This window comes from Aulonocara stuartgranti, assembly GCF_965226115.1.
Source record: "Aulonocara stuartgranti genome assembly, chromosome: 3".
Taxonomy (NCBI): Eukaryota; Metazoa; Chordata; class Actinopteri; order Cichliformes; family Cichlidae; genus Aulonocara; species Aulonocara stuartgranti.
The window spans coordinates 64,553,274-64,579,622 of NC_138941.1; the positions used below are offsets into that span (position 1 = coordinate 64,553,274).

Here is a 26,349-nt window from a genome sequence, read left to right on the forward strand (position 1 = left end):
TTGACAGAATGAAGGCAGACTGACACTGAAGTTTATTATATTTTATTTTTATATATTAAAAATAATTTTGGTATACATAAATCTTAAATGACTATTATATTGATTGTGTCTGTTTTCACAGTTACTGTGAGACTTTTTCTCCATGTTTGTGTCATTTCGGTTGCTTCATTATACTTTTACTTTACGATAAATTTTTTTCAATTAAGCTCATTCATTATAATAAATTCTTACAGGTGGTCCAATGTTTCTGGACTACTCACAGCCGCCTCTGTCTGCATAAAAGCAGTGCTGGAACACTGGTGTACCATGGCCACGTGAGCATCAGGGGAACAGCATTGTCCTTGTTGCTACAGAAAATGGTGAGAAAAAGCAATTAACATCAGAGGAGAGACAGACCATCATAACACCTAAATGTAGGTCTTTGACTGATGAATTGTAATCTGAAATCTTCGGTTCATCACGCAGGATCTATGTACGCCATTGAGTAGGCGAAAGGATTGTTCCATGACATTCTACAGCGCCATGCAGTACCATATGCTATGCACGTTGTTGGTCAGTCATTTATCCTGCAGCTAGAGAATGACCCAAAACAAAAGTCCAAACTCTGCCTGAACTACCTCAGGAAAAAAAGAACAAGATGGTGAGCTTGAAAATATGGAGTGGTCAGCACAGTCTCCAGACTTAAACCCCATCGAGCTGGTTTGGGATGAACTGGACCGAAGAGTGAAAGCAAAGCAACCTACAAGGTTCAAACATTTTAGAAAGAACACCATGGCTGTGTTCAGCTGTTATATCTGCCGAAGGTGGCTACTTTGATGAGTAGTTGAGAATACATTTTGGTCTAGAAATTTCCAATGAGCTCTGATGAAGCTGGATTGAATAAAGTTGATTGTGTCATGTTTCCATGTGTTCAGTAACGTACACTCAACAAAAATATAAACGCAACACCTTTGTTAAATTCAAATTCAAATTCAAATTTTATTTGTCACACACACACAACCATACACAGTATGACATGGGGGTGAAATGCTTGTAGCTGTACAATGCCCGACCATTAAATGACAGAAGAAAAGTTCTACAATATTTACAATTTACTACAAAAATTTACAAATTAACTTAGGAATTTACAGTAAAGAATGTGCAAATAGCAGAAGAGATTATAAAGATAAGGATTATAAATTATAGGAATTATAGGATTATAGGAAATGTGTGGTGGTGCGTGTGGTGACGTGTGTGAGAGTCCAGTCTTATAGTGACGTGTTTGGGAGAGTCCAGTCCTACACCTGGTTCAGGCCCCGAATAGCCTGGGGGAAGAAGCTCCTCCTCATTCTCTCTGTTTTGGCCTTAAGGGAGCGGAAGCGCTTCCCAGACCTCAACAGTGAGAAGAGTCCATTGTTGGGATGCTCCCATTCCCCATGGGATGGACGTAGAGACCTAAAATTCATTCCAGATACACAATATAACCATCCCTCCCAAACAGTGGTCACAAATCAGTCCAAATGTGTGGTAGTGGGCACATCTGCTATATTGAGATAATCCATCCCACCTCACAGGTGTGCCACATCAGGATGCTGATCTGACATCATGAGTAGTGCACAGGTGTACCTCAGACTGCCCACAACAAAAGGCCTGTCTAATCCTGTCTGTATTTCAAATACATCAGTCAAAATAATGCACAATGCCTGATTTTTAAAAATCTGTTAGACTTTTTTTTATTAAACATATAGAACCACACACACTCAGTTAACACAAATTTCCTGCATTCAGATTCCTGTCTTTCTAACATAATTCATATAAGGTTCCCACAGTTTCATACTTACCCTTAACAAATTCAGCTAGGGTCCCTAGCCCATAGGCTGATGCTACCATGAAGTATTCTTAGCTGTCTTTTACACCTAAATACAGTAGTATAATAGTGCATACAATTAGAAGTATTTAATAGAAATTTGTGATTATTAGATTAGTGTGTAAGAGAAGGAGGATGGATCTGTTGGACTGAAACTGACACTTTCTTCTGTGCTTGTTGTCGTTGCTGCTTTTTTTGTTGTTGGTTTTTTTTTTTTTTTACAGAAGATATGAACAACAGAGTGGAGATTCACATCATCCTCCTGCTGAACTGCAGATTCAAATGTCTGAGATCTTTTTAAGGCTGAAGTCTGAATCTTCTGCTGCTGAACACAGAGACAGAAAAATCTAAAAACAGACAGCTGTCACTAATGGTAAATGGTCTGTATTTATATAGCGCTTTTAATAGTCCCTAAGGACCCCAAAGCGCTTTACATATGCAGTCATCCACCCATTCACACACTAACGCTCCACAAGGATCCCTGATTTCATTGACACTTCAATCTGAAAAAAAAAGCTTCTTTATTTTTCCTCGTGGCTACAAACGAGCCAATAGCATTATCCGGTGATCAAGATTAAAGCAGCAGCAGCAGCAGCATTACTGCCATGTCTCAGTGTTCCAGTAAATCGAATATGTTTCCTGCTTCTGTTTGATTGGCTCTTGCTGCACAGGGGTGGGAAAACTGAGGACTCTTTCTAATTTGTGCCTCCTTATCTCCTCCATCCTCCTCCCTGTTACCTGAACATCAATCGTTCTCGAGGTCAGAGTTGTTTTTTTTAACCTCTAGATTAAAAAAGAGTAACTCGAAACTGTGAGGTTTCATTTTGAATCCATGGTTTGTTTTTTTTTCCATTCTTATAGTTGATCAGACTTCACCATTTCTGCGTGTGAAGATTCGAGTTTCTCTGCTGTCTACCACATTGACTCATGTTATTTATCTAATTAAAGTGGCCCAGAACATGAAACACAAGCTGGGCTGAAACTATTTATATTGTAGTTGTAATTTAATGTTATTTAATTACAACAGTTTAAATGAAGCTCTGAGACGCTGATGTCTCATTCTGTTGAGACTGTTTCCTTGACTCCTCTCTCCTTGTGTCCTTTCTGAGCTCTTCAGTGGGCCTTAGACACACTGGAGGAGGGGTTTGTGCAGTCTGATTCTCTGATAACAAACATCACAGTGTGATAAGTTTCAGCATCCAGCGTGTGCTATATGCCCTCTGGTTTAGAAAAGGGACGTAAGTGAGAAAAAGCCTTTTACTGAGTTCAAATACAATTTATAAATAAATATTGGTCTGATAATGAATAACATGATAACCTGAAGCAAAGCTCAGAGGGTTTGCTGTGTGTTCTTTGGCGATGGTTCAGCAGGATTGCTGTAAGATGATGCAAAAATAAATCTCCGTTAAACAGTCAACAGTCCAGTTTTTTTTTTTTATTCCTTTGGTTCTTCAAAGCAGTGGGTTAGTGCATTATATTCACAGGGAGATTAAAATCAAACAAATAACAGAATTAAACCAGGGAACAAATGAGGTGACACTTCTGCACCAGGCTGAACCCCATAACAGTCGGGTAGTGGTTGATGTAACATTCACAGAAAACGAAAACAGGTTAAGACAGACAGTGCATGAGATCAGCATATACCCCCCCCCCCCCTCTTCCTTGCACACTTTTCTCCAGAAAACTGGGCAAAAAAAAAAAAAAGACACCTGGGAGGAGAGGTGGCAGACAAAATAAATTAAATATAAGTCAAAACCAGCATTTTTACTCTGATACCTGACAGGGTTTCATGTCTGACTTGACAAAAAGACAAACACAAACAAACGCACAAACAGCAAGAGTATTTTTATAAAGATCACAGGATTTATGGCTTCACAGTCTTGTAAAACACTCAAGCCAAAGAAAAAAAAACATAAATTACTTTGACAAATTGTTGGTTTACAAACACACAAAAACAAAGTTTCACAAATATAAAATCTACAACACAGGTTTTTTGTAACACTTCTGATCCCACTGAAGGAAGTTCAAGTACCTGCTGAATGAAATAAATGAAATAAATAAACCAATTTGAAAAATACTATGACATAAGTGGTACTGAGTGGTAGAATTTTCCAGTCACTGCTGCATTAACTTCAGTTTACATAAAACAAAATTAGTCTTTTTTTTAGCAAAGTTTTACACAGTAAAGACACATATAACTCTTAATAATGATTTTTACTGTGTAAAGTTTAAAAAGTTATAAATATTATTTTAAAAAGTTGTTCATGACAGTCAACATACTTACAACCGTAAGGTCATGTGTGTCACTTGGAGGTATTTTTCACATCTGTAGCATTGTCAAAGATGCATCACCATGCCAAACAAGAAACAGAGCTTTAAGACTGTCAACCACTGCATTGCATCCTAAACCATCACTTTTATCTAAAATATAGATCCATTATATGATGCACAATAGAAGTGATGTATTTTAATTAGCCATTTTATACATTTATAAAATGTAGAATGTAGAATTAGCCATTCTACATTTTAATTAGTATTTTATTTTAATTAGCCATTAATTAACCCTCCCCATGTATTTAGACTTTGAGGGGATCTCTGAAAATCAGAAATCACACATTCCGCACCAGAGCTCAGTTGGAAAACTCTGAGATGTTTCAAACGTGGTACATTTCAACAGGAGGTTGGTATGAATCCTGATTCTGTTTGTTAAGTTTTCTGTAGATCAAAAAAACAGCAACAGCAGCAACAAGAAGCACAGCGGGAACTACCAGACCAACTTTCAGTCCAACAAATTTGCTGGTCTCTCCTCCATCCTCTGTGTGTCCTCCTGGCTGACCTGCAGGTGAGAAACAGGTGTGAGGTGTCAGCTGTCAGGTAGGTGATGAGTGAAGAACAGAACAGAATCCATTTCCTCTTCAAACTGCTGTCAGACATTATCTACTGCACTCTGATCACATCACTCAGACCAGCTGCTTTCTACAAAGTCTCATCAACAACATCTTTACAAACAAACATCAACAAGCAGGAAGCAGCTTCACCTCTGATCACACACACACTCAACTCTACTCACTCACCTGGAGGATCAACAACACTCAGGTAGATGCTGCTGACTTTCCATAAGCGTGTTTCTTCCATGAAGACACGACATTTGTATGTTCCATTATCATGAATCGTCACATTCTTCAGAATCAAAGACGCGTCTCCATCCTTCATCTGTCTGTCCTGCAGATCCACCCGGTCCTTAAAAGATTGATGCTGGTTGTCTGGATCAACCAAGTTGTTCCGATAAACAAAGATGTCTTCTGCCTTCAGGCCATCTCTGCTCCACTGTAGAACCCTGATGTTGTTGTTTGGAGCTCGGCATGGCAGAGTGACATTCTGTGCAGCCTCAGCTGTGACAATTGTCGTGTCTGAAAGAGGACATAACACTGAGCAAAGACGTTAAAGGGATCTGATAACTGTTCACACTGGTCAAACCACCACACAAGTATTAAATGTTCCTTAATATCATAGTTTTACATCTAGTTCCTATTCTTAATACGTCCCCTAATAAACTGAACAACATATGTTATTCTTGACAGTGTTTTCCAATCATGGCAGATGGTAAATTAGTGCTGTTTATCTAAAACAGTTCAATTAAAAAATTATTGTGGAGAATAACAAATTATTTTTTCAATATAACTTTATTCGACTTCTTAAATGCACAGAAACAAATGAATGTAATACACTTCATTTCCACAACAATGCTGACATCAGCAAGTTTTAGTATAGCTCATGAAGTTCTCAGACGACACCGCCATTGTGGGTCGCGTGTCGGAGGTAAATGAACTGGAGTACAGGGGGGGTCATCAATGACTTTGTCAGCTGTGTGTGAACAGAACCATCTTTGCATCAATGCCAGCAAGACGAAGGAGCTGGTGTTTGACTTCAGTAAGAAGCCACCCCCTATTACACCAGTGAACAACCAGGGTTTGGACACTGAAACGATGGAGGAGTACAAATACCTGGATTTTCACCTCAATAGCAAACTGGACTGTTCCACAAACACAAATGCACTCTATAAAAAGGGTCTAAGTCGAGACTGACTGTATGAGACTGTACAAGCAGCTCGTTCAGCAGTAGACTTTTTACACCCACAGTGTAGGAAGGAGCGCTACTACAGGTCACTCTTACTCTGTAACACAGTTTAACATGGTTATCTTACTCATCACCTGTTTAACTGACATATAATATATTTTTGATTGCTGCTACTCATTCGCAGCTTGTTTTACAATGTATATTTCACCAGGAGCATCCATAAACCCCCCACGCTTGTGTACATGTCTCTGAACAGTTTTATCTGTGCATATGAATTTCAGTTGCTTGTGTATATAAGATCACTTTGTGTCTTCCTTCTATATTTTATATTCCTCTTCCTATAAGAGCTGTGTGACACCCAAATTTCTCATTCGTGGGATAATAAAGGTTTATTCTATTCTATGTCCAGCAGGGGTCGTTTTAATGGCTCTAATGACTCGCTTTCACCCTGTGCTATACTGTGCAAAAAAGGAATCATTGAAGCTCTTTTCCTTAAGCTTAGGAGAACAGAACAGCCACGAAGATAGTTTCTGTTCTCTTCACAGGAATTACTATTTGAATGTACCACTAATAAGTGATCACTTTTATTCTCTGATCAGCAAATGAATGAATGAATCAGTAACCTCCTGGCTGGTTATGTAGGTAAAATATGTCAAGTGCTCACTTATAAAAGCAGCAGAAAGCAGCAACAAAAGAGCAGAAAGCAAACGAAGAAGTTAAGTAAGAACTCGATCAACATAATCTAAAGGATTATTAGCACATCTCACCTGCAGAAGTACACTTCAGGAGGAAGACAGAAAACAAAATCCACAAGTGTGACGCAGTTATCAAAACAGCCATTCCTGAGCATAGATCCGCCGATCACAGCGATGGTTTTTTTCGTTTTCTATAAATGATGTTCCAAATTTGTTTTTAATCGGCTAATTCTAATGCTAAATTCAGATTTTTACTTAAACGTCTAGCATCTAGAGCTAATGCTGGAATGAATGAAGGGAAGAAAGTCCGTGTTACTTCTTCCGTCAGCCAAGACAGGGGGTGGGACTATAACCTGAATCAAACTGGGTGCTGTTTGATTTTCTACAAGGAGTATACAGTCCTACAGTAAATCACAGGTAAACTCTACAGATTTTAATCAGAACCTTGTATAAATGCCATCTTCAGCTTGTCCCAGCAGAACAAACATGACATCCATTTTCTTTAACACTTATGATGAGAGGAGGCAGGGGGGGCAGGACCCCCCCCCAGGCGGTCATAGGGGGAGAGGTACAAACAGGACAGAGTCGTTTGGACTGTGGAAAGTAAGCCAGGCAGACAGGAGAGGACAGGAGACTTCTCAGTCAGCCATAGTCTTTATAAGTTTACACATTGTATCTGCTAAAAGGGAAGCTGTCTGTTCTTTGTTCAACCCAGGGTTGGTGGAGTGTAGCAGACTTTAGAGTCACTGCAGACTATAACTACTTCCCTTTGTACTGAACCGTCCATGTTGTTGTCTTAGAGCAGAGCTTCCCAAAGTGTAGGGCATTTTTCTTGTAAAACAAAGGGGGGGGCAGCAAAAAAAGTTTGGGAACCGCTGAACAGACTGAGCTTTAAGAGCTGAACAGCTTTTATCTTTGTTGTAAATTCTGGTTAAAAAAGGTTTTATGTCTGAGTTTATTAGAAGTCAGCACATAGCTGTGAGGAAGCCTTTTTAAGCTTAAGTACAAATCAGATTGTTATCACTAATTGCTCTGGTAATGAATAACCTGATGACCTGAAGCAAAGCAAAGAGGGTTTGCGGTGTGTTATCTGGCGCTGATTCAGCAGGATTGTTGTGAAAAGAGGCAAAAATAAATTGCTGTTAAACAGTCAACAGTCTATTTTTTTTTATTCTTTTTGTTCTTTACAGCAGAGGGTTAGTGCATCATATTCACAGTAAGATACTTTTAAGAAGTAAAATCAAACCAAGAAGAAGAATTAAACCAGGGAACAAATCAGGCAAAAGTTCTGCATCGGGCTAAACACCATAACAGTCGGGCAGTGTTTGATGTATTATTCACAGAAAATGGTCAGTTAAGTGGAGTGAAGAACACAAAAGACTCCCAAACTTCCTCTTTAAACTTTCCCTCTGCCCTCTTCATTCTGATTTTTCCGAAAATCTGGACGTTTCACAATAATCATAACTACTGTCATCATTTTCAGTTTGTCCCGAGTGAAAACACTGGAGTAACTGGAGCAGCAGTAGGAGACTCAGAGCTCAGGTGGAAAAGCATTTAAACAGGAGGTTGGTATGAATCCTGATTTTACGCTTTATGGTTTCTATGGATCAAAAAACAACAACAGCAGCAACAAGAATCACAGCAGGAACTACCAGACCAGCTATTACTCCAACAGATTGGCTCTTCTCTCGTCCATTTTCAGCTGTGATCGTTTTCTGGTCTGTCTACAGCAGCCAATCAGATTTTACTGGAATTATTAAACCACCACACACTGAGCACAGCTAAATATAAAGTACTGTTTGCTTTGATGAGCATGAAATGTATGCTTAAAGATGATCATACACAGAAATATTGATTTGGACTTCTGGTTTTACTGTTAGACAGTTAATTAAATATAAGTTATGACTTGGATGTTGATTATATTCAACACCTTTTGTATTTGTTTCAGACCAAATTCACATGCCCACAAGTTTTTGAACTGCACACACTTGTAAGCTTGTGTTTGCATTGCTTTGCTGTTGTGTTGAAGAATGACAGTACAGAAGACAGATGTTTATTTAAGAGTCCCATGTGTGCTGACCGAACATCATTGCTATCCAAGACCTATACGGGCCTGAGTGAATTACAAAGCCAACATCGATGACACTGACTTTCACTCCTCAGTGGAAAAAAAGAATGAAAAGTTTCACAATCTGTCTTTATGTTTCTGCTGTCTCACGTGAACAGACTGAGCTTCAAGAGACAAACAACTTTGTCTTTGTTAAAGAAGTTTTACTAACACGTTCTTAGTTATTTGTAAGTCAGCACATAACTAATAAGAAGCCTGATTTATAAGCCTGTGTTTAAACACAGCTGAAGGTAACACACATCAGATTGTGGTCATTGAATGTTCTGATAATAAATAATGGTGCCACCACCTACAGCAAAGCTCGACGGTTGGCTGTTTGGGAGCCGATTGGCAGGTATACCATTAGTAGAGACAGACAGACAGCAGCTGAGAGGTGGAGGTTTAATTGCTGTTAAACCTCCACCTGAACAAAAGTTGAAAGGCTAGTCTGACATTCATGTCTGTCTTCACAGCAGTGGATTACTGCAACATATTTACAGGACAGACTGAAGACTTATTAGAAGAATATATAAAGATAACAAAAGAAAAGAAAAACAACTGGGTATCTCCAACTTGAAAATGATAACTGAATTTAAAAGTTTTCAGATCATTATTAGAGTCTGTACCATTCACTGCTTCACTCCCATCATTGGTCCATGGCAGCTGTAAGACTGTAAACATGCACAGGATATGATTAAATAAATAATATAGAGAGGAGAGCAGGGATGCGTTTGGCAGCCAGCTGGACGTCACTGGTCAGGCTGGTCACACTGTGGTGTAGGTGTATGGCTCAGCTTCAGTGAGGAGTAGATGACCGCTGGCTCTGGTGGAAGATCTGAACAAAAACACACAGATTAGAGAAAGTTTAGATGTGTCAGTCTGCCCCAGGGCAGCTGTGGCTACAACTGTAGCTTGCCTCCACCAGTGTGTGAATGTGTGCATGAATGGGTGGATGACTGGGTGTGTAAAGCGCTTTGGGGTCCCTAGAGGGGACTAGTAAAAGCGCTATACAAATACAGACCATTTACCATGTCAGGAGTCAAACTACCTCTCCTCTCTGTCCTGTAATAATATTATTCTAGTCTTAATAATCACTCACACCTGATTACACCACTTTCACAGTGATACACAATGGTTAAAAAAACCCTATATTTACACAAAACACTTTTTCTCTCAGACCCTGATCTCTCTCCAGCAGCTGTAGATATCGTGTGTTTAACCTCTTCATATATTTCTAATATTATAATTCATCTTCTGTTATGGTTAGTGATGGGTTTGTCTGGCACAGACCCATCACTGGAACGAGACAATTCTACTAATATGGCAAAAGCAAGACGCAAGTCACCAGAGCTCTTTGTGTTGCTCGTGTACGAGGGAGAGACGAGTGACGAGTGCCATTCCTTCCGCTCGAACCCCAGTCACTCACGTCTGCTCCCTTGTAGCACTGCTCTTTATTGTGGTTACATGAATATTCATAGGTTCATTAACATATGACATCTTACACAGGCATACATGTGAACAAAGAATACCTTGTCTGTGTGTCGTGTAGGTATGTGTGTGTGTGTGTGTCTCTCTCATGACCTTAAGATGCGTGTGCATGCCAGAGTGCTCTGGGAGGCACACAGAGACTGCTAAGGATCAGTCATCCTATCAATATGCAATCGATTATATAATTCTAAGAATATATGGTTATATATTTCTAAGCATAAATGACAATCCACAATATAAACCTTACAGTAAGACTGATCTGACTTGTGGAGCTGATAACCACCTTCGTGTGACCTCACTTCTTTCAGTCAGTATCAAAGTAGAGCAGCTGTACCTCTGTGCCTGCCGTTTGTTCTGATGGCGATTTCTCCATAACTGACGTCAGCTGTTGATGAATAAACTGCAGGTGGATCAGTCTCTGCAAAACAAGAGAAGCTCATATGACTCACATGAAACTCATCATTTAGGATCACATAAAATTTGAGTTTTCATGACTTAGGGCTGCAAACACGAGGAGACGGCATGGCCTCCCTTCAACCTGAAGCAACTTTAGCACCTCTGCTGAGTTTACCTCTCAAAACAGGAAGCTTAATGACCACAGAGCTGCTCGCGTGTCAAGACGATGTAACACTCACATTTTGCAGCTTGTAAAGAAAACCCGTTGCTAAGCTGTGAAACCAAAAAATCCAAGTAATATGAAGTAAGAGGCTTTGATCATCTGATCATCACAGAGCTGAACTGTTCTGTGTTCAAATGCTGCACAGAAAACCGAATGTCTCCACTCGCCATGAGTCCAGTGGACAAACTTAAGGTGTTGGTATTATGTTAACAGGACTGTCTTTTACAGAAAGTTTTACATTTCAGATTTTAATGTACACATTGGTCTGTAAGAAGCTGATGTATTATTTATGGCTAGTTATGACATTATTTCCTAGTTTTCGTTGGCGTTCTTATATTTTTATTTTGGATAATCAGGAAAATAATCAGCTAAATTCAAGGTGCTACCCCCAATAAGCTAGCACTCTGACTGTTCTACTTTATCATTAACATAAATTGGTTGCATCATGAAGAGTCTATTATCATGTATATATAGTAATATAAGTTTAGATTTTAGTGGATTTTTCCAGTTGTACACTAGCGATAGTTCTTAATTAAACTTTTCAAAGAAAAACTTGTGGATTTGTAGAAATATCAAAGCGCTAACTAGCTTTTTAAGCTCTGTACCATAGACCTGTAAATCATGCAAAGGCGATCGTGGCCCAAAGAGTTGGCAGTTCGTCTTGTAACCGGAAGGTTGCCGGTTCGAGCCCCGGCTCGACAGTCTCGGTCGTTGTGTCCTTGGGCAAGACATTTCACCTACCGCCTACTGATGATGGCCAGAGGGGCCGATGGCGCGATATGGCCGCCTCGCTTCTGTCAGTCTGCCCCAGGGCAGCTGTGGCTACAACTGTAGCTTGCCTCCACCAGTGTGTGAATGAATAGTGGAATTGTACAACGCTTTGAGGGCCCCGAAAAGCGCTGTATAAATGCAATCCATTATTATTATTATTATTACTAAAGCTGACCTGACTGTACATGCAGAAAAAAAGATTTGAAGCTTCCAAACCTCAAAGACAGACCAGTGTTGTAGGATGGTCAGCTCCAGTTATGACATCCACAAACCTCCAAATCATTCACATGTTATTAATTCAAATTTCAATACAAACACAATAAACTCTTCATTCTGAGAATCAATGTTCACACATGAAAGTGTTACAGCATTTTTTCTGTTCACCAGTAAAATGTTGAAATGTGTTTCCGTGTTATTACTTATAATCACTTCTGATTTAGACAGATATGACAGCTTTAAAACGACAGTTATTTCAACATCAGTGATATTTGGAGCTTTAGTGTTCAATGTTCTGATTTCCGGTGAGCCTCTCTGCCTTAAAATGAATCTAGCAGGAAACTTTCTGTACCTTTAGTCCTCTTTGACCCATATTGGTCGTCTGCTGCTGTTCTTCTCACTGATGAGTAGGTGGCTGCTGCTGGAGGATCTCTATCTGCAAAACCAAATAATTCAGTCATAACAGAACTGATGCTGCTGCAATTCCAACATTTGGAACATTAAGATTTATAAATCAGCTAATAATATATTATATCAATACAAATAGTAACAACATGTAAAAGGATTTTTCTTTTCTTTTTTAAGTCAGAAAACAGGAAACTGGACGGCAGCACGTTTTTCACATTGAAACTCTTCAACCACAAAGTCTCATGTGTAGCATCACAGTTCACACACAGGAAAACAACAAAAACGTATACATATGTTTTTGTATATTTATTAAATGTATACATTTTAAATATATAATGATTCATGTGAAATGGTGAAGTCTAGAATTGTATACAGTTGCTAACTTAATTTAACTTTCAATTAAAATGCAAAGGTTCTCACAAACACAACAAAATTTCCTGTGCATTCTGTGGCAATTTAACAGAAGTAATGTGTGTCTCACCTTCAGGTTTCCTCTGAACACATCGTCTCACCAGTACAACCAGTACAACAAGCAGCAGCCCAAATATGGAGGGAACATACGCCATCACAGAGAAAGGAGTAGAGGATCTCTGAGGTGATGGAGGAGGGGGAGAGGAAAACGAGGAAGAGAGGGAGTGAGTGGAGGCTGATGGAGGAGGAGGAGAGGTGGAGGAACCTGCAATTACAGAGAGAAACCAGGCTTTCTAATCAGTTTGAGTCACTTTGGGTTTAAAATCTGCAAAATAATCAAAAGACTCACCTGTGACAGTGATCCAGCTGGATGGAGACTCTCCATGACCGCTGATGTCACACTTGTAGAGGCCTTCATCAGACCTGGAAACATGCTGGATGGTCATGTGACCTGTAGGCTGCTTCCTGATGAGGGAGCCATCTTTATAGAAAGCAGCTGGGAGGTTGGAGGGAGTGGTCTTTGTTTTACAGAGCAGAGTGACGTCATCTCCCTCCATCACAGGGAGGACAGGACTCTGCAGGATCACTGATCCACCTCAACACAGAGACAAACTACAGCATTTCATCCATTTACACACAGCTTCATCAACACTAACTCCACACACTCAGCTTACCAGTGACTGTCAGGTTAACCATGTTACTGATGGGACCCTCTCTGGACTCACACCAGTAAACTCCACTGTCCAACAGGACGATACTGCTCATGGTACAGGAAGAACCAGTTAATTGTCCCCACTCCTCACACTGAGCCCTTTTTTTTGTGCTTGTGTTTCTCCTCAGAGTCCATCCAGCAGAGCTGTCGTCCTCCTCACAGCTCAGAGACACAGAATCTTTTTTAAAAAATTGAGAGCTGCTGGGACTCACAGTCAGACGAGCTGTGGGAGAATTTATATTTTTGAACAATAACGTAAAAAATTTATTCTTCCTTAACAAATATTCTATTTGTTAAAAAAAAAACCTATAGGTATGTAGATTCTGTTGTCTTGATGTAGCTCTTCAGTTCACGCCGTATGACATATAGCATTTTGACGTGGGGCTTCTTTCAGTTTGAAACTTTGGGTTCTCTGTGTTCACACTTATATGACAAACTGAGGAACTTCTTCTACTGTAGTGTTATCTTGACTGGTTGAAACCATTAATATTATTAATAAGGAACAGGAGCTGTATTTTCACTTTCCGAACCACACATTTTTCTAAGGATCTTCTGAATTTTAGAGCAATTTTGCTCACTTCTCTGGACCATTTATTAAAGCTTGACCTCCATAGCAGACACATCTGAGTCTAATCCATCTCTCTATTCTAGCTCTAGATTTGCTCAGCTTGTGTTAGTTAAAGGTTTTTGGTCTTGCTTTATTGTTCCTTATGTTAGTTGGTCACAGAATAAGTTCACTAACCTTGATTTGTTGTGTCACAGAGCAGAAACATCTGAACTGAGGAGAAAACAAAATGATTCATCATGTTTTAGTGATTTTTTTTTTTTTGCTTTGAACAACAAATGTCAGTTTGTATGAGCTGTGTGCTTTGGAGGAAGAACTGAAAATGCCCTTTGACACAGTTCATTGCTGTTTGTCTGCAGCACTGAACAGAAAATTTGAAACCCGAACCTCTAAAATCAGCAGAAAACAGCTTAGTTAAAAGACCTTAGTTGGCCATGTGTACTTCTCTGTGCATTATTAAACCACCTTGGTCAGTAAGTAAAAGTAAATATATCTTGCTTTATCTCAGTGCCACTCATTATTAGATTTACTTCAATAAACACATTAAGATTTCAAGACAGCACGTGTTACTTACGGAGGAGCCACAGAAGAGCTGTTTGTCCCATTGTGCCTCACGAAGGTGTGAGATTGTTGTTGTTCCACTGCAGCACTTAAACCTTACTTCCTCTGACAGCACAGTTTAGAGGGTCTGTGGTTTGTCTGCGGCAGTTCTAGAGGGGAAAACGTTTTGTAACCTTTTAGTTTTAAGCTGAGATATGACTCATGAGGTCAAGTAAAGCAATGAACAACAAAGAATGAAAAATACCAGCAGGGAGGGTCACTTTAGACTCACTTATTTTTTTTAATTAATAAATAATTTAAAGAAAAGCATCTCATAAATGCTCTATCCAATTAAAACCACATTTTAAACACTAATATGTTTCTTATGGAGCAGGGCCGTGCAGAGATGTTTAAAGGGGCGGGTGCTCAAAGTCAAAAAGGGGCACATTGAACCAGGCTGAATAACAACAACACACATTCATCAAGAATCTAATAAGGGATCACACCATATAACTGTCATCAGCTAGGGACAGTTTGGACAGTGTTTGCATGGTCAGATGCAGGAATTGTACTTCCCAAAAAATTTTTTTTACGTCCTCAGAAATGAGGCACAAAAATAACGCCATAGAGCAGCAACACCTGAACATCATTATTGTACCCATCAGGTAAAACATAGGCTACGTTTGTTTTGCTTTGTCCCCACCTGATGACAGCGATATAGTATCATGTGATCCCATAGTAGATTCTTGTTGAATGTGTGTTGTTGTTATTCAGCCTGGTTCAATGTGCCCCTTTTTGACTTTGAGCACCCGCCCTCTTCAAACATGTCTGCGCCGCCCTGCCAAAGACACACCTCCATTTGCATTTCAAAACAAACAGCTTCTTTCACTTGGTGCATATCAACAGTTGCGCAGCTTTCTTGCAGACATGTTGTCCATTGAAGTTTTCCTGTCCCTTCCGATCTTGGTGGGATGTAGATTAGAAGGTGAGTTTGTTTGGGAGACGGTAAGACGAAAAAAGACGAACTCCTGACTGTGTTTTTAAATCAGAATGTAAACATTGATAATGTCATCGTGCATATTGAAATGTTTGCAAGTTAGGACGGAAACAGATGGTGCGTGTATGTCTGTGAAGGTTTCAAGCAACCTTTCTTTGCATGCTGCTTAAGCTGGGCATACAGTGTGCGATTTTTTTCAGTCCAGCATTAGACAGTTGGTGCATGTGTTATTATGCGTGGAATAAAATGTCAGCGAGTTCAAGACTTATTTGACATGCAATGCAGAGCAACATGCAAACTCTCTTAAACACAAGTGAAACATTTGGGCGTGTTTTGTAGTGTAGATTCAAGCAGATGCAGTTTTTACAGTGTTATGTGGGGAGATTGTCAGGCAGCTGTTTCTGCAGACAGTCAGAGAAAGTCATGCTCACAGTTTAAGGAGCAATATTTTTTCAGTTTCATTTTAAGGTGGCATCGCTCTAACCCCGCAAGAGTTTGATCTGATGGGTTCCGCAAAAGCTCTGGCAACAACGCATAAGTCTGTAACTAGTAGGTACTTCCATATTTTTAAACACTACTCACGCGGCACGTACACGTGCTCCTCCCCTTGTTCACTGCTGTGTTTTTGTTATGTTGTCACGTTGCTCTGGCTGTGCAGACACGTGCAGGTTGCATGGGGGGCTGTATGATAGCAGCAAATGTAAACAATGTGCACTGTGGTGACTGCGGGAAAGAAACTGCCTACTATGACAACTTCAATAATTTACACAAACACACGAAAACAGCAGCAGAAGAAACTAGATATCTGGAGGCTGGCCGAGGGGTTATGGATTAGTATTATCATTATTATTATTATTACTTTACCAGAGTGGTTACCTGAAAATATTTTCCGACGTTAAAATGATTTGTTTGAATTGTGTTGAATGCATTATTCTTTGGAACAGAAAAAAATACCTTGAACCTGAAATTTGAAAACAAAGTGAAGAATATAATAACTATGGAGAACTGGTGAACTGTATCCAGTGTCCATTGGACTAGAGCATGGATAGGACCAGTTTGAGGCAAGCAGGAACCAAGTGTGTTGTTTCAGCCAGCATATAGTTCGAGCTGGATCAGGTGATCGTGAATTCTCCTTCAGTTACGTTGTAATATGTCTAAGCTGCTGGAGGATTCCCACGATACATTAAATGTTTCTTCTTCACTTGCCTTTTTCACTCATTGGGTTTTTTTTTCACCTCTCTGCATTTAATTGTTATTAATCTCTGGCTCTCTTCCACAGTATGTTTTTTGTCCCATCTCCCTCCCCACAACCCCAGCCAGTTGTGGCAGATGGTCACTCTTTGCTGAGCCTGGTTCTGTCGGAGGTTTCTTCCTTTTAAAAGGGAGTTTTTCCTTCCCGCAGTCACTAAAGTGCTTGCTCACAGGGGTCATCTGATTGTTGGATTTTTCTCTATATAAATATAAAGTCCCTTGAAGTAATTGTTGTTGTGATTTCACGCTATGTAATTAAAACTGAATTGACACTATTATTTTGCCTGGATTAATCTTTTTTTTTTCGAGTTAAAGGCCAAAAATGTGTCCGAGCTGCGCAGCTCATTAGGACAGATTTTGCTTTCCGTGGTAAGAGTTTATCAAAGCCTGACGTTGATTAGGCGAACGAGAATTTGAAAGGTACCAGGTATTTTTCTGCCCCAAGACATCCTCCAGTCCTTGAAAATTGTAATCATGTCTAGTATTGCATACTTTTTGTAAATGCTTGCTGGTAAAGATAATTAAAACAGTGAATAAAATGTGATTTATTTGAAACAGTCCTGAGTTACTGAAAACATTTCCTCTGGAGCTGCAGTCTTGGCACTCTGTATTTAATAAATATCATTTTATGTTTAGGTATTAAAGTGTTGTTTTTTTAGCTTGATGCCTCAGTTGCAGCTTGGAATCTACAAGGTACTCAATTACATTTGCACAGCAAGCGTTACAGTGGTATAGGCAAGCTGTAATTAAAGAAAAAGAGGCCAGACATGCAAGAGTGCGCCTGTGTGCCAAAATAGGGATGTTTGCTAATAACTAAATGGCATGTGCCTCTTACTCTATAATGAATTGTAACAGTTACAAGTGATTGCTGAAATAAAGTTAAATAATAAACAGACTATGTTTTTTCTTTTTCTTTTTTTACACTCTTACAGCATTTATGTCAGCAGTAGTTCCAAATGGTTTGCTGTTTTTTGATTTTCTTGTTTTTTTTTTAAATTGAGATCATAATAAAATGTTTATTAGACCTGTCAGTTTTCCTAAAACATTTTGCTTGTACAATGCAACAGTCTGTCATGCACCGTTTTCTGCACAGTTCTGCATGGAGGTTTTATAAGATCAATATAATTCCCCAAAGACTCAAAGTCAGAACAGAGAGATGCCTTTAGAACAGCACAGGTTATCAATAACATCACATGACACACTGTAAAAGTGTTCCCTCTTCTTCAGGGGGCTTATTGATCTTGTGTGTAAATTTGAACAGCTTTTGTTTAGAAGCCAAATAACACATCAGGAGCACGGTGGCATGGTGGTTAGCACTGTTGCCGCACAGCAAGAAAGTCCTGAGTTCAATTCCACCATCAATTCCACATGCAAACTGTGTGGAGTTTGCATGTTCTCCCCGTGTCTGCGTGGGTTCCCTCCGAGTACTCCGGCTTCCTCCCACCGTCCAAAGACATGCAGCTTGTGGGGATAGGTTAATTGGAAAATCCAAATTGCCATTAGGTGTAAATGTGCGAGCGAATGTGAGTGCGAATGGTTGTCTGTCCTTGCGTGTTAGCCCTGCGACAGACTTTCGACCTGTCCAGGGTGTACCCTGCCTATGATGGCTGGGATAGGCTCCAGCGCCCCCCGCGACCCTGAAAAGGAGAAGCGGTAGCGAATGGATGGATGGATGGATAACACATCAGGCATAAAGAATGAAAGCATCTGACGAAATAGCAGCAGGTGAGACTAGATCTGGGCGATATGAGATTTTTTCATATCACGATATGTTTTTTTCATTTCAGGCGATAACGATATCTATCACGATATAAGCCAAATAACTATATTTGTAAGATTTAAATGTGCCGTTGCTCACAAGTAAAATGTGAAATAATCAGCAGCTTGTTTTGATTGAAATATTTATTTCCCATAATAAGTTCAACAGGGTAGATGTACTTAAGGAACATGAGACTTTTTCAGATAAATAAAGGCAAATATTGCAAACTACACAAAAGGCAGCCGCTAAAGCGTTTAAGTTTCAAAATAGAACAAACGAAACAGACTAAATTGTCAATTCCACTTAGAAACAAAATATTAATTCTAAAAATAAATCTTAGTTTGTTTTACAGAAGATCAGACAAAACTGACTAACTTTTGTCAATATCAAATAAACTGAGAACTAAAAGGAAATTCTCAATCTCTCCTTGTTGTATAGCTGAGCTTTTCAAACAGTTTTAACAGTTACTTTAGTCTGACAAAAGCCGAATGACGAATTAGCGCTTCCAGTCAGAGACTGAGCATGCACCAGTTTATTGTATTTCCAGACTTGCTTTCGGCACAATTTACAGTGCACACTACTCTGTTTTTTGTCAGACTTGAAATAGCCGAAATACCTTCACACTACGGAACTTCTATGGCTCTTCCGTTCGACAATCTCTCCGGCATTGGAACCATCATCTGTTTTCTCTTCGGTAACCTTCGGTCACGCTCGGTTGATTTTTCTCTAGTCGGCACACTCATTTCCTCCATTACCCGGGTGGTACGGTGGCTGGACTCCTTAAATAGATATCACTGTCCGTCCTACAGAAACGGTCTCATTAAGCGAAAGTCTTTGTCTAGTATATCATTTTTATGTCATAAATAAGAAAAACTAAAGTTTATGTCGGTTATTCTGTTATTTATTTTCACATGTTTGCTTTAAAAGTCATGCAAACCATAAATGTGTGAATGCTGACGTCACCACCAGCAATAATAGTCATAATATAAACCTCTAATTTGTATCCTCACCTCTCAGGAAAAAAATCTCCTTAAAAAGTGACAATTTTCTTAAAACCTATAGCTTCATGTTTAGAGTCTCAAACTGTGGCCCACTTCACCCCTGCTTCGGTCCGTTTATTGGCGTGAAGAGATGTAAGGCATTTTGGCCTTTGAAGTTACTTTTTTTGTTAGGGAGGATTTGTATGATAAGTTCTGTAAAAACCAAAAACATATTTAATATGAAGGCAATATGAGCAGAGAGTACAAACATGTTGAGGGGTTAGTTGTGTTAGTTCAGTGAGAGAGTTTGTAAAGAAAGCTAATGTGTACACTTATGTCTGCATTTTCATTTTGTTAAATGCGAACAAAACGATAGAAGTGCTGGCACGTGTCTGGCCTTAAAGAGAGGGCCAACTTGTTTATTTGGTAGTGAAAAGCTTCAGTTAGTTAGGAGTGAGAAAGAAGAGATTTGCACTCTTGCAGTCTTGTCTTGTTAAACAATATTTGAAATAAAAAAAACCCTAAAACATTACATTTTTGAACATATTTGTGGGTGTTTTCTTGTTTCTTTGTTTGTTCTACTTGAACACTAAAAGAGCTTTCCAATAAGATGACAGTGCCAGCAGTTGCCCACAGCTCATTTAGGTTTGAGACACCTGGTTTAGAGCAACATGTACATTCTTGCTGGCTTTCTTCAAACATTAATCATTAAAGTCTTTGACAGAGTTGCTTCTTTTTACTCTGCCATACATGGTCGCAGGTTTGAGTGGCTCTTGTGAGAAAGTTGTTTTGACAGAATAAGTGGAGGAAAGATGTCATGCTCAAAAAGCTCATGCAGTATAGCAAACAATAGCAGAGGATTTCACACATCAGAGCTAATCAGAAATATTTCAGTCAGGAGTTTTCTAAATTATTAACACTTTAATCCGCAGTACATCTCAAAGATGTGCAGTAACACATTATTGATGTTTGTTTTTTCTGTTCTCTTTGTGTTTATATCCCACAGAGCTCAAAGTGAGGCCTGGAGAAGATTCCATTCTTCAGTGTCAGAGTCCCAGAGGTGATGTCATCATCCTGCTGGAGTGGAGAAGATCTGATCTCAAGTCAGACACCTATGTGTTCTTCTTCCGAAACCAGCGTCCATATGAAGACTACCAGCATGAGTTCTTCAAAGGCCGAGTGGAGCTGAGAGATCCAACCATGAAGGACGGAGACGTTTCAGTGATTCTGAAGAACGTCAGCACCAGCGACACGGGAACATACGAGTGTGAGATTACAACCAGGAACAAAGAAAGTGTCACAACTGAGACTAAGCACTCTGTCAACCTCACAGTCTCAACCTCAGGTGAGTTTGTAGATTGATGTTTAACTTACAGTGTATGATCTGTGTGTGATTCTGTGTTTGTAAGGGTGTTGGCGGTGAACTACTCCCTAGCTTAGTGTCATGGTCCTGGGCCATGTGGGCCCAGTATTCTCAGTTTTTGTGTGTTTTGTATTTTATTCCCTAGTTATGCCTTGGTTCCTAGGATTATTTAGTTAAAATGTTCCTTATTTGGTTACCTCCTGTGTGCCCCTGTGTATCTGTGAGCCCTCGTCTCTCCTTGTGTTTTATTCTATGTTTTCCCCAGCCCGTTATGTCTGTGTTTTCCCCGTGCTCTCTCTCCTCCTGTCTGAACCTCTGTACTTCCTGCTTTACTTTGCCCGTCTCCCGTCAGTGTTGCGTTCACTCCTGCCGTGTCTTGTTATGATTATCAGTGTCACCTGTGTTCCCCGTGTGCTCCCTATTCCCTCGTTAACCCTCTGTGTATTTATGTCTGCGTCTCCCTCAGTTCTGTGTCGCGTTGTCCCTCATGCTGTGTGTGTTTCTCCCTGTGTTTCTTGGCGAGCTTTGTATTTAGTTTTCCCAGTTTAGTTTTGTATTTCCTGCTATCTGCCTCTCCAGCATTAAAGCTGTTATTTTTGAGTTCATCCCCTGAGTCTGTGAGTTTTGCATTTTGGGTCCTCCTCCTGCCTGCCACACAGCCGAACCATGACACTTAGCCTCTTGGTGGTGAGAAATGGGTCATTTAAACTTGTACCAGCTCTGTCTGATAACTTGTTTCACATTGTTATTGTAGTAGTAGTAACAACAACAACATGGGGAGGACGCAGTCCAGTGTACTCCTACTGCCAGTGCCAAGCTCAGAATATTTGAGAGGTCAGGAATTAGACATAACATATTTGACAAATCAAACATGTAAATCATCAACAATGAGTTTATCATACTGGATCGATTTGGGTTACCCCTGACTGCCCCTGGTGCTTTTGGCCAAAAAGGTGAAACTGTGCAACTGTTGGCCAAAGACAAAGGAAGAGATGAGGGGGATGGTGTGTTAGGAGGCAGTGAGAGAGAAGGAAAGGCAAGAGTGGAGATGAGTGTAGGGACTATGACTGGTAACGAAACAGAGTAGGGTGACATGATGGAGATAAGGACGGTAGATATACTCTGTAGGTAGGAGACCAGGTGAAAGGAAAGCAAGGCCAGGCGCAGGTGTATTCAAACTTTTCTACTGTGGTGTAGTCAGAAAGAGAAAGTTGGAGTAGGGGCAATTGTTAATAAAGAAGTTCAAAGGTCATCCAAGGACATGATTGACAGTCATTACCTTAAAATAAATATGTTTAAGAAACTCAGGAGAAGAACAAAATAAATTCACCTTAGCTGCCGTCGCATATGAGAGGTGAAAGAGTGTTTGAGTGATGAGCTTGAATGACCACAGCAGGTCCACACAATAGTTATTAGCCAAATATCAGCAGATAAAATCAATATGTATTATTCTGGTTGTTCTGTATTACCCCCATGAGATATATAACTGTCTGAAAATGTGAAAGATGAAATATTTTCAGCATACTCGGTGGTTAGACTCCTCACACCTGTTTCTACTCTGCAGGTTTCACAGATGAAGACACCAAGGATGGAGGAGACAAGGATGGAAGAGACAGGGATAAATTTCTTCCTGTCATAATACTTTTTTCAGTTTTTACTTTCCTAATAATAATAATTACTGCTATTTCCATAATTATCTGCAGAAATCAGGATCACAGAAATTATGTGTAGCTAACAGCAAATGTTAAACAGCTGATGTAAAATGCCTGAGGTCTGCGTACTGTGTGCTGAATGATTTGAGGTCCTGCTGTTCCATAAAAATGTGAATGTGTTTTAAACGGTGTGATTTTATTAGAACTGCGTGCAGCATCTCTCTTTTCTCACCTTTTAATCACAGATGAGACTTAAATCTCTGTGTTAGTGATCAGAAAATATCAACAAGGCTGCTGTGGATACCATTGTGCATCTTGCACATTATTTTATTTTTTTTTGTTCAAGGCTTTCTATCCATCATCCATCCCTGGTGTTAGATTACGAAATTAAAATTGTAAATAAATGAACAAACGAATGGAAAAACCTCTATAAATATAATTAAGAAATCATTTTCTTTACTAAAAAAAATATATATATATATTTGAATTAATAATTAACACGAATAAGATCATATAATCTAATTTGATTATAGTATAACTTAATATTTATTTAAAAATACAAGTCTTAATATTAGAGAATTATTATTAATTATTATATAGAATTATAATTATTATTAGAGAATTATACAGTATAAATTATGAAATCGTCTATGATCTATGAAAAATATCAAAAACCTGAAATCTCATATAAATTTGGATGATTTTGACATCAAAGATCATCTACTTTGGCACCTCTGGGCTGTTTTTAGTGCAGCAGTTGTTTTTTTGCTTTATTTTGTCCTTTGTACTGGATGCTCTGTGAAAACCTGTTAATGCTCTCTGAGCAGGGACAAGCTGGCACCCCCTACAGTTTAGACTGATCAGATCAAAGATCAGCAGCTATGGAAATCACCTACTACCCAATCAGTTTTTGCTGTCCCCTACCTGTCACAGGTAGGGGACAGCAAGAGGGTCTAAAGAGTTTTAATATGGGTCTGATGTCTTTGTGTTTTCATGATCAGTTTCAGCAATGAATGTAAATTCTTAGATGCAATTTTGTAGCTTTATTTTTTTTTTCTGTTGGCAGCAACAGATGTTTGAAGTCTGTTTTTATATTTAATCGTGACTCTCAAACACTTAAACAGCTGGAAGAATAAAATCTAAAACTGTCAGGATCAGGTTAAGCCTGAACTTACTAAATCCACGCAATGGAGCACAAACTGTGTGTGGCAATGTCACAGGAGTGTGTGTGTAGTCATTTGGTGATTTATAAATGTAATTGTTCTAATTCTAATTTGTAGAATCAGAGGAGTGTCGTCATGGCTAATGTGTGGCTTAACAAGCTGCTCATATAAAACGTGTTCCCCGAGCAGAGAATCTATATCAGCAGAAATGTTTTTATTCTCTCCCCTGGATTTTAAATGTGCAGGTGTCCTGCTTTTGGATAAGATGTTAATGCTTATAGAACAATAACAAGATGTAAAATTTTAAAGTTGTTTGCTGCAAAAAGGAAAAAAAAAAGATCAACGAGTAAAGTTGAGTGTAAGAATTTAAATTTATTGCTGATGCTCATCGTTACCATGGCGATTTACTCCAGTAAGAAGCGAGCCACCCATGTAGTACAGAAAACCCAGGTTGACCCTGAAGTTACCTGAATATAAGGCAAAATCCTGCCTTGTATGTTTGCTCCTCACTTTCAGAGTTTGAAACAACCTGCAAGCATTTTATTTTTATTTTATTTTTTTGTCTTTGTAATTAAAATGTTGATGTTTCACTACATTGTTGTTTCCGTGTTAAACTTCTCTGTTGGTCAGTGGTGGGGTGGTGGCCATTTATCATCCTTTTGATTGTCAGGACATTTATGGACCACGTTTTTTTTAATGGCCAACAAACCTCCCTGACAAATATCAAGCACAGAGTGACATGTAAGATTGGACTTGTGTGTCACAATGTAATGTATCATAGATTAATGCTGTGATGATCGTAGCATCTGTATATTTGTATGTTTGAGGGGTTGATAATGTGATTAATAAAGATGTTTTTATCCTTTTATCTTTTGTCTTAAGTAACTTTTAAAAAGTTAAAAATTATAGGGGACAAAAGCCTGATTTAAACCTGATTTTGTCATAAGGTCAATCTGTTTTCTTACCATGTTAATTACACCGTGCATGGTCTGTTCCTCACTCCTAGTGTGCAGTGGCCTGCAAGCCAACCTGTAACTGTCCCTGAGACAGTTTGATAAATGTGTTTTTATAATAAATAAAAAATGTAGCTTTAATTAAAATCTTTTTTTAAGATATGTGATTAAAAATTAAGGTTTTGTTAAAAGTGGTATAAAATGCAAAGTTTGTTTGAGGTAAAATTTGTGATGGTCACATGACCACAGTTAGTTGAAAGTACAACCCTGTCAATGTGGGCGAGAACTAGCATGGATACAGAGCTACATGCGGCTACAGCCACAACAGTAATGCTATTCTGCATGTGGTCTAAGAGGCACACACAGTAATGATTTTCATGTATGTTGTATATAAAGTTTCTAATTTACATTAGAAATATGAGGATACTTTTAGTAATATCTTTTATTTTTGTATTTTTCTGTTATGCTAGCTCAAGACTGCTTACAGACTGTGAAAAGGTCTGAGATATTTTCTTTGTGAACTTTGTGTTTTCTTTAGTTTTCATGCTGTCGAAAATAGTAGTAGTTGATGAGTCCAAGTGTGAGAAGAAAGGAGATGTGCTGCCACCTCCTGGCTGTAGTTGAAAAGTGGACATTTTATTCTCTTATTCTCTTGAATTGATCAACATTAATCATATTCTACAAAAAATGTTTAGACAAAAAAAATGAAATTTTGTCTATTAATGTAGATTTTCCTTTCTGCACTTTTATCGTGAAGGTTACTTTTCTTATGTGTCTCCTCTTGAATTTTGACAGAGACAGAAATGATCACCATCTGTTTTTAGCCTCTGATGAACCCGCAGTCCTAACCCTGTGACATCAGAACATGTAATTATTTGTTTTTGAATGCTCTTCCCTTAAAAACTGTGCAACACTTAACATTTTTTTTATCCAAGACATATAAAAAAATGCATTATCTTTTAGTACATACATGCTGGCAAGCACAAGTGAATTGAGGCACTTTTCCTCTTGGCCAGTAAACAATCAGCGTTGGTATTACAGAACCACACATATTAACTTCTTCCATTTTATTGTCTTTCCTGCCTTATCTGTGTTTTCCACATTCCAATGAAATTGGCTAACCTCTGACTGAAAGTGCAGGATGAGTCATGCTGACAGAGAAAGGTAGGAACAATCGGGGAACACTGTCCTCCGGATAAAAAGCCAGGCACGGATAAAAAAAAAAAATTGGCAGTCGGCACTTTCAGTGGAAATCTGCTTCGACCACAAGATGATACATGGAGACAGCAACAGGATCAAAGTGGTTCAGCCTAAACTAAAGAGCAAAAGTAAACACTTCACGGTTTAATATGCGTGAACACTTATACCTATTAAGTATTTGAACATCATTACCTCCCATCTTTGGCATTTAATAAAGCGAGAAATAAATTAAGTGTTGAAGCTCTCATTCCCAGTACTTTATTATGTTTAATAAATTCAAAACGTCTACTTCTTTCTCACTTCAAGAGAAAATATCTTAAAACAAGAGCAACTGTCACAGTTTGACAGGCAGACTGTGGGGGTGTAGGGAAGGAGGACCCAGGCGCGGTGCTCTACAAGCAGTGCGTTTATTTATGTATGAAACTAAACAATAAATCCCCGTGCTTTCCCCAGACTCCCGTGTCGTGTCTTCTCCTAGCGTTTGTGCTCTCCGCTCCCGTGTCTCAGCACTCCCCGTGCTGGCTGCTGTCCACCCCTCTCCTGGGGACACAATAGAAGCAGCCGTCAGGACACATA

General features: G+C 39.1%; 4 protein-coding genes and 1 long non-coding RNA gene across 7 annotated transcripts in view; 2 read left to right on the forward strand and 3 right to left on the reverse strand.

Annotated features, from left to right (window-relative positions):
- Positions 1-26,349, reverse strand: part of LOC309695753 (uncharacterized protein) — a 199,567-nt gene that overhangs the window by 66,556 nt on the left and 106,662 nt on the right. The gene's annotated exons all lie outside the window — the stretch shown is intronic.
- Positions 241-901, forward strand: LOC309693269. The gene is made up of 2 exons (XR_014272605.1): positions 241-359; positions 466-901. It is a non-coding gene; the product is annotated as an uncharacterized lncRNA (long non-coding RNA).
- On the reverse strand, positions 3,267-6,954 carry LOC309695595 (butyrophilin subfamily 2 member A1-like). 2 transcript variants are annotated; one of them, XR_014273179.1, is made up of 3 exons: positions 6,691-6,954; positions 4,921-5,274; positions 3,267-4,682 (listed from the first exon to the last, which is right to left on the reverse strand). XR_014273179.1 is itself a non-coding variant. In XM_082516343.1 (3 exons), the coding sequence occupies exons 1-3, from the start codon at positions 6,761-6,763 to the stop codon at positions 4,501-4,503; spliced, it is 591 nt and encodes a 196-aa protein (XP_082372469.1). In that variant the 5' UTR covers positions 6,764-6,953; the 3' UTR covers positions 3,267-4,500. The 2 variants fall into 2 exon arrangements, 1 of the variants encoding a protein (XP_082372469.1); XM_082516343.1 differs by having other exon boundaries at positions 4,921-5,256; positions 6,691-6,953.
- On the reverse strand, positions 7,789-19,215 carry LOC309694390 (uncharacterized protein). Of its 2 annotated transcripts, none has more exons than XM_082514460.1 (9): positions 19,079-19,215; positions 14,490-14,625; positions 14,093-14,128; positions 13,313-13,573; positions 12,988-13,233; positions 12,709-12,903; positions 12,172-12,255; positions 10,548-10,631; positions 7,789-9,560 (listed from the first exon to the last, which is right to left on the reverse strand). In XM_082514460.1, exons 2-9 carry the CDS (start codon positions 14,518-14,520, stop codon positions 9,475-9,477), a joined length of 1,023 nt encoding a protein of 340 aa, XP_082370586.1. In that variant the 5' UTR covers positions 14,521-14,625; positions 19,079-19,215; the 3' UTR covers positions 7,789-9,474. The 2 variants fall into 2 exon arrangements, with proteins under 2 accessions (XP_082370586.1, XP_082370585.1); XM_082514459.1 differs by lacking the exon at positions 19,079-19,215 and adding an exon at positions 15,159-15,283.
- LOC309695709 (uncharacterized protein) lies at positions 15,331-24,488 on the forward strand. The gene is made up of 3 exons (XM_082516547.1): positions 15,331-15,440; positions 20,449-20,787; positions 22,370-24,488. Exons 1-3 carry the CDS (start codon positions 15,383-15,385, stop codon positions 22,534-22,536), a joined length of 564 nt encoding a protein of 187 aa, XP_082372673.1. The 5' UTR covers positions 15,331-15,382; the 3' UTR covers positions 22,537-24,488.

What these genes read in the sequence shown, in the direction of transcription:
- LOC309695595 (XM_082516343.1), bottom strand. Translation starts at nt 6,763, where the DNA reads ATGGCTGTTTTGATAACTGCGTCACACTTGTGGATTTTGTTTTCTGTC. An exon ending in CCTGAAGTGTACTTCTGCAG is followed by an intron (nt 5,257 to 6,690) that starts GTGAGATGTGCT and finishes GTCCTCTTTCAG; the next exon opens with ACACGACAATTGTCACAGCT. An exon ending in GAGTGTTGTTGATCCTCCAG is followed by an intron (nt 4,683 to 4,920) that starts GTGAGTGAGTAG and finishes TCTCACCTGCAG; the next exon opens with GTCAGCCAGGAGGACACACA.
- LOC309694390 (XM_082514460.1), bottom strand. Translation starts at nt 14,520, where the DNA reads ATGGGACAAACAGCTCTTCTGTGGCTCCTCC. An exon ending in GGTTAACCTGACAGTCACTG is followed by an intron (nt 13,234 to 13,312) that starts GTAAGCTGAGTG and finishes CTCTGTGTTGAG; the next exon opens with GTGGATCAGTGATCCTGCAG. An exon ending in CAGCTGGATCACTGTCACAG is followed by an intron (nt 12,904 to 12,987) that starts GTGAGTCTTTTG and finishes CTGTAATTGCAG; the next exon opens with GTTCCTCCACCTCTCCTCCT.
- LOC309695709 (XM_082516547.1), top strand. Translation starts at nt 15,383, where the DNA reads ATGTTGTCCATTGAAGTTTTCCTGTCCCTTCCGATCTTGGTGGGATGT. An exon ending in GGTGGGATGTAGATTAGAAG is followed by an intron (nt 15,441 to 20,448) that starts GTGAGTTTGTTT and finishes TATATCCCACAG; the next exon opens with AGCTCAAAGTGAGGCCTGGA. An exon ending in CCTCACAGTCTCAACCTCAG is followed by an intron (nt 20,788 to 22,369) that starts GTGAGTTTGTAG and finishes TCTACTCTGCAG; the next exon opens with GTTTCACAGATGAAGACACC.